Source organism: Vitis riparia, chromosome 19 (assembly GCF_004353265.1).
Source record: "Vitis riparia cultivar Riparia Gloire de Montpellier isolate 1030 chromosome 19, EGFV_Vit.rip_1.0, whole genome shotgun sequence".
Lineage (NCBI taxonomy): Eukaryota > Viridiplantae > Streptophyta > Magnoliopsida > Vitales > Vitaceae > Vitis > Vitis riparia.
In genome coordinates, this window is record NC_048449.1 from 18,506,170 (window position 1) to 18,513,944 (window position 7,775).

Below are 7,775 nucleotides of genomic sequence, written 5' to 3' on the forward strand. Positions count from 1 at the left end.
GTAGGGAGCTCTGGACATTAACACTTATTAAATCAGATTCAAGGTTCTTTAGGAAGAACTCAAGAATTTTCAACCATCACCAGTCTATCATTGTGGAGGTTTACAAGCGTGGTTAGAATATTAACAGCAAAAGAATGTGATTTAGTTTGTAATGGGCTTAAATGATTCCTATGCCCAAACAAGGTGTCAAATTTTAATGATGGAGCCTCTTCCAACTTTGTCAAAGGTTTTTGCATTGGTTATCCAGGAAGAACGACAATGATCTATCAAAAATGGAATTTTATTTTTGTTAAAGCCTCTTCATTTAGGTGATGTAGATTCTACTTCACTTAATGCTCATATTGGGAATCAAGCTCCGAAGGCAAAACATGAGCGACCTCAATGTAGCCACTATGGACTATAGGGTCATACCATTGATTGTTGTTATAAATTACATGGATACCCACCTAGGTATAAGCCTAAATCCAAGACTCAATCAGGTCAAACCCAAGTTAATCAAGCCACTTCTATTGTCTCTAAGGACTCGGGAACCACAGACATGACGCTCAATAGTCTTTCCCCTAGTTAATGTCAACAACTAATTGTCCTTCTAAGTTCACAACTATAATGTAGCTCACCTGCCATTGTGGAATGGCAACAGTAAGGTGGTCCCTCAGTTTCTAGCTTCAATGGTAAATTGACTTTCTTTTCTTCTTATAATTCATTTCCTCATAATTCATAGGTTTTGGATATTTAGGCAACACACTAGGTGTGTTGCTCCTTCGATTTTTTCAAGAATTCTTTCTTGTCTTTCAATTCGAGTGTTACTCTTCCCATTGGTGAATCTGTTACTATTACTCATATAGGATCAATCAAGTTATTTAACCATTTCACTCTTGAAAATGTCTCATATGTTCCATAATTTCGATTCAACCTCCTTTCGATTAGTGCTCTCACTCAGTCTCATTGTTGCTCTATCAAATTTGAGTCTAAATCTTGTTTTATTTAGGATCGTATGCAAGGACAGATGATTGGGATAGGTAGGCATAGTGGCAATCTATATGTTATAGATCCAACAAATCCTTTTCCCACACTATCTTGCATCTCAAGTGTTTGTAATAATGTTTCTAAGATTGATTATGAACTTTGGCATACTCGTTTAGGGCACCCTTCATATCTAAGACTTAATCTATTGAAAAATATATTAAATTTCAAGCGCATCGTTGACCATTCACCTTACTGTTCTATTTGTCATTTGGGTGAGAAAAAATGGTTACCCTTTCCCATTTCCAATTCTGTTTCACAATGTCCCTTTGATTTGTTGCTTATAGACATATGAGGTGCTTTTCATTTACCAACACATGATGGTTTTCGATATTTTTTTTACAATTGTGGATGATTATTCTCACCTTACTTAGGTGTATTTGTTGAAAGCAAAGTTTGATGTTAGTAGCCTTTTTCCTACTTTTTGTACTCTCATTCACACACAATTTGGGACTAGAATTAAATCAATTCATAGTGATAATGCACCTGAACTTGCTTTTTTAGACTACTTTCGTGAAAAAGGGATTTTGCCATTTCACTCATGTGTTGACACTCTTCAACAAAATTTTGTGGTAGAGCGTAAGCATCAACACTTTTTGAGTGTGGCTTGGGTATTACCGTTTCAATCCAATATTCCTCTAACTTACTGCATTAATTGCATTTTAACTGATACTTATCTCATTAATAGAATTCCATCTCTCATTATTTCCAATAAAACCCCATTTGAAATTTTTCACAATTGAGTCCCCTCGTATAGTCATCTCCGTGTCTTTGGATGTCTATGTTATGGTTCTACACTAGCACGTCATCATACCAAACTTTCACCTAGAGCCATCCCTTCAATATTTCTTAAGTATCCATTGAGTTACAAAGGTTATAAATTGTTGAAATTTTCCACTAATGCCATGTATATTACTCAAGATGTTATCTTTCATGAAACATTTCAATCCAACGACTTGTCATCTTCCATTTATGATTTTCTTTCTAACAATATCCTTCCATCATCTCGTGCTAGCACCTTTCATTCACTTTTTCCTTCTTCTACTAATTCCAATCCAACCACTTCCACTAAGTCCCTTATTTCTTCCACTTCTTGGCCAACTTGTGTAACTAAACCACCAACTTATCTTCAAGACTACTACTGCTATTTCACTACCCTTGCTCCCACATTTGTCTGATATCCACTCTTCAGTGTTCTTGATTTTCACAAACTTTCTCCCTCACACCATGCTCTCATTCATGCCATCTCTTCTCATGTTGAACCAACTTCCTACACTCAAGCTGCTATGATTCCGGAATGGTAACAGGCTATGAAAGTTGAGGTCTATACTCTTGAGGAGAATCGTACTTGGTCAATAACAACTTTGCCCTCTAGCAAACGGGCTATGGGATGTAAATGGGTGTACAAGCTCAAATTTCAAGTTGATGGGTCTCTTGAGTGGTATAAAGCTCACATAGTTGCCAAAGGGTACACCTAACAAGAAAGTGTAGGTTACATTGATACTATCTCACCTGTAGTAAAATTGGTAACTATTAAACTTTTATTGGCTTTAGCTACTATCCACGGTTGATTCCTTGTTCAATTAGATGTCAATAATGCTTTCCTTCACGATGATTTAACTGAAGAAGTTTACATGAGCTTGCCTCAAGGGTATCACCATGAGGGAAGACACTCCCATCTAACACTATTTGTAGGTTACACAAATCAATCTATGGCCTAAAGCAAGCTTCAAGGTAATGGTTTGATAATTTTTTTGGTGTTTTATTGGACAAAGGTTTTACTCAATCAGACTTGAATCATTAACTATTTACCAAGCATAGTGGCGAGTCATTCCTTGCATTTCTAGTGTATGTTGATGACATTGACATCGCCAGTAATGATTACAAAACTGTTGAAGAGTTGAAAATCTTCCTTGACAATCAATTTAAGTTGAAGAATCTCGGACAACTCAAATACTTCCTTAGTCTTGAAGTTGCCAGGTTACGAAAAGGTATCTCTGTTAGCTAAAGACACTATGCACTTAAGTTATTATCAACTTTTGGTTGTTTAGGTTGCAAACTTGCAAGCACACCCATGAAAGCTAACATTAATCTCTCACTAGATGATGAAGAGTTATTGGAGGATCCCAACTTGTATAAACATCTAATTCACAAGCTCTTATATCTTATAATCACATGACCGGATTTGGCTTACTTTGTGAATTGCCTCAGTCAATATTTGGCCAACCCGAGATCAACTCATCTACAATGAGCTCATTAAATCCTATAATATATCAAGGGTATAGTAGGGCAAGGTCTTTACTTCTTTGCTACATCATTAGTTCATCTTAAGGCTTTTGCTAATTCAAATTAAGGAACCTGCAAAGATATGAGGAGATCCATTAGTAGTTTTTGTGTCTTCCTTAGAGACTCCTTAATCTTATGGAAATCTAAGAAACAGAGCACCATTTCTCAATCTTTAGCTAAGGCATAATACCGAGCAATGGACAATGTGACTTGTGAGCTAATTTGGTTGACTACTCTTCTTCATGATTTTGGGATTCAAAGGAAAGAACCTACTACACTGTTTTGTGACAATGAAGCGGCTCGTCATATTACAGCTAATCTTGTTTTCCATGAGCGAACGAAGCACATTGAAATTGATTGTCACCTTATCTAAGAAAAGATACAAGCAGATTGTCTCAAGACAATGCATGTGTCCTCGCAGCACCAAATTGTCAATCTCTTCACTAAGGCTCTATTCCCAACATAGTTCAACTATCTCCTCAATAGGATGGGAATTCATAATCTCCATTCTCCATCTTGAGGGGAAGTATTAGAGCATGTTGGCATTTCTATAATAAGGGTTAGTATTTTCCTTAATTATTACCCTTGGTTTCTATTTTCTTTCTTGGTCTTTTTTCTAAGCTAAGAGTTGGTTACAAGTTTGTTACTATAGCTCCCATATAGACTAGCCTTTTGGCTTTATTCCATTTTTTGGTAGAGAAGCAGAATATCAATGAATTCACTATTTTCTCTCACTTCTATTCCTTCTTTCTGGTAACTTGTTCCGCCGATGGTAGATGGTACCTTCAAATATATAAATAATAAGGGTCTGACTAAAGCTAGAAATGTATTTTTTCTAATATCTATTGAAAAAAAATAGCATTAATCAAGTGGTATAACATATATATTTTTAGGTCTCATTGTTTGTATTATAATTCCATTTGTTTGTACTCTTATACCTTTATCTCATTCATTTATACTTTTGTTCAACGATCTAAATCTTACTAATGGTCTGAACATTTTGTTCGATAGGTGCTCACTGCATGTTAGCATTTTCCATATAATAAAACTTGTGAATGATAGGTGTCAAGTTCCACCGCTTTCAGAAATAAATTATAAGGACTCCACCGAACTATTGTATTCTTCTTCTCTTGTATATTGTCAGCATCTCTTCTCAATACAGATTGTGAGTGTTTAGCTAGGTTGGCAATTCTGGACAAAATTCCTAAGTGTCCCCTAACTCGGCTTTCCAATTCCTATTCGGACTACTTGACTTTGAAGACTAAAACTTTGCTAAGAGGCTAAGGTATGTAGCCGAGTGTGTGGTGATTGGATGTGAATCAACCCGGTTTTTAATCTTTAAATGTGTTAGAAAGTTGGGAAAAATGGTTTTTGGTGCAAGACTTTCATTCCCCTGTTTCTGGATCGATCCAGGTGCAGGGGTGGATCTATCCAACTAATTTTTTTATTTTTTATTATTTTATCAAATTTCAGCCATTAGATTAAGGGTTTCTTTTTACACTTTAGAAAGCAATCTTCTCTCATTTTTTTGGGTGGTAATTGCAAAAAAGGTAGAGAGAGCAGCCACACTCCTTGTGTTCTTCATTTTCTCATTTTGTTTTCCTAATTTGGGGTTTTTTGATTGCAAAGAAAGTTCACTTCTCTTAATGTTTTCCAAATTAGTTTTTAATGGATTTTCTTGAGCAATAAATGGGTTGATTCATTCCTTCATTCACATCTCAATCTCTCATTCTATTTGGGTTTGGGTACATACCCATTTTCTTCTTGTGTGGATTCAAAAAGAGGTTGGGATTGAGCTTGGTGCGGACTCCAAGTGTGCTCCGAAAGAAGAAGGTGAGAAGCTGAAAATGAAGGTACTAGTCAAGTAGTCTGGGAAGGATTGGTTGGCTTGAGCTAGGTAAAACCTTGTACTCAGTTTTTATTCTTCATAGTGGAGTTTTTCAATCGGTGATAGGCCCGTGGTTTTTGATCTCTTTGGAGGTTTTCCACGTTAAAAATCCGGTGTTCATTATCTCTTTCTCTCACTCTACACTTTGATTTATTTTCTGTTTTTGATATCGATCATTGATTACTGGGGCATACTTGTTGAATGGAAGAAATTGAAGTGATTTAAGTATGATGATCCATTGAATGTCTTTAATAATTCTTCTATTCACTTTGTTTAATGATATCATGGAGTCAATTGTTATGAGTTGAGGAGATGATTGTTCTTTTAATTTATTTTTTAGGAGTGTTGAAGCACTTGCATGTGTTTTGCATTGATAAATTGTTGGGAGAGTGTTGATACATATATTATTGCTTGTGGATGTTATGCTTTGTTGAAGAGTTGTTGAAAGAAAAGTTTCTTGACATTGAGATTATCTAAGGTTAGGTAATCTTTGTTGGGAGAATTTTTAAATTGTTCTACAACAACTATTCCCCCCCCCCCCCCCTCTAGGTGTAGTCCATTATTGAGCTGGATGTTTGGTCTAGCATGAGGGTCAGAATTGCACTAGCAGAGAAAGGTCTCAAGTATGAATACAGGGAAGTGGACTTGAGCAACAAGAGCCCTCTACTTCTGATCCATAATGGTAAACCCATTTGCGAATCCCTGATAATAGTTGAATATATTGACGAGGTTTGGAAAGATAGGTCTCCATTGTTGCCCTCTGATCCTTACCAGAGAGCTCAAGCCAGGTTCTGGGCTGATTTCGTCAACAAAGAAGTCTTTCCTTCTTACCTCATTGTTTGCTGTTCATTATTTGTTGCCATTTTCAAGAACTTCCCTTATTAATTCTACCGTTCATCTGCCAACTAAGTTGTTTCAGTCGGCATTTTTTGGACTGGCACGTGGGAATTGAATGAGGCCAGGTCAGTTCGAGTCCTTGTCAGACCTTAGCCTCAAACATCGTGTCTCCACCAAGTGGGATCACTAGCTCTAAGCTTGGGCTTCACGCTTGGGCCCAAGCCCACCTCAACCCTCTTGTTCACCCATCCTCTCTCTTTCCCTACGCTTGGGCTTCGCTCTCAGGCCAAGCCTGGCCCAATCCTTGGATCTGGTCTACCCAATTAAACTCATGATTGATGAAAGTTTCAAACGACCAAAATATCTTGAAAATTTAATTTGATGAAGAAAAAAAAAATGCAAATACAGTTTCAATATACAAATAGAGATTACACTACTAACACACCACTTTCTATCCTATAAAAACAACAAAAAAAAAAAACTCATCACCTCATGTCTGTCCCATCATCTCCATTTTCTTTTATAAATCATTCATGTCAATAAAAATGTCCTTAAAATTAATCCGAGAGCTAGCCCATGTAGAGAGGGCGGGGCAATTCTTCTCCTTTAGGTTTTGAAAATGTGATAGAAAACAGGGAACAGGTGAAATAGCTTTAAAGGAACTGTTTTTTAGAACATTTATTTTTAAAAAAAAAAATACATAAAACACATAAAATAATTTTAATAATTAATAATTATTTTCTGTTTTTTTGTTAATAATATCTTTTAGTTTTTTTTTTTATTATTTTCATTTATTTTTTGAGAGTTATTTTAAAAAAATAATTATAAAAACATGTAAAATTATTAAAAATAATACACTAAATATAAAAATTATTTTAAAATATTAAAAATAAGTTTAAAACATTTTAAGTTTTCAAAAAGATTTTTATTGTATAAAAATTAGAGAAAAATTTTTTAAATTGTTTTCAAAAAATATTTTTCAAATTTGTTTTCTAAAACAGTGATCAGACATACCGTTATATTTTCTTATTCAATTTGCAATAAAACACAGGAAGGACAAGTACACATTCAAATTTTTATCCTGCATACCAAAATAATAAGGGCTAAGAATAGGAAAAACAAATTTATTGGCTTTAACTTGTTATGAAATCAACTAAATACCGCGGAACCATGTAGTACAGATATATGAAAATGGAAGGAAGATATGGGCGACGAAAGGAACGGAACAGGAGGTTGCCAAGAAGGAATTCATACAAGACCTTAAGCTGTTGGAAGGAGTGCTTGGAGATAAACCCTACTTTGGAGGTGAGACACTTGGGTTCCTAGACATTGCGCTCGTCACATTTTACAGCTGGTTTTTGGCAACTTCAGCATAGAGGCTGAGTGCCCCAAGCTGATGGCATGGGCTAAGAGGTGCCGGGGAAAGGAGAGTGTGGCTAGGTCTCTTGCTGACCAGCATCAAGTCTATGAATTCCTTTCAAAGAAGTATGGTCTGACCAAGTAGAAAAGGATGGGCATGCATGTACCCACTACACTGCAGACAGCTCACTAGGGACAGCATATATGTTATATATGGTTACTGCCTCTGGCTACGGAGTTTGTTTTATAGGTAACAAAATAAAGGGTTCTCTCTGGTGAGTGTAGCTGGAAAGGGTTTTGTGTATAATAAATAAGCACTTATGAAAACTTAAAAATAATATGTGAAAAGCAAGTCCAAAAGCACCCATATGTGTGAAAAGGC

The 7,775-nt window shown here is 35.8% G+C and overlaps 1 protein-coding gene across 1 annotated transcript; it reads left to right on the top strand.

Moving 5' to 3' along the window:
• The first annotated feature begins 5,782 nt into the window (after nucleotides 1-5,782).
• LOC117909488 (probable glutathione S-transferase parC) lies at nucleotides 5,783-7,410 on the top strand. The gene is made up of 2 exons (XM_034823527.1): nucleotides 5,783-6,013; nucleotides 7,216-7,410. Exons 1-2 carry the CDS (start codon nucleotides 5,783-5,785, stop codon nucleotides 7,408-7,410), a joined length of 426 nt encoding a protein of 141 aa, XP_034679418.1.
• The last annotated feature ends 365 nt before the right edge of the window (nucleotides 7,411-7,775 follow it).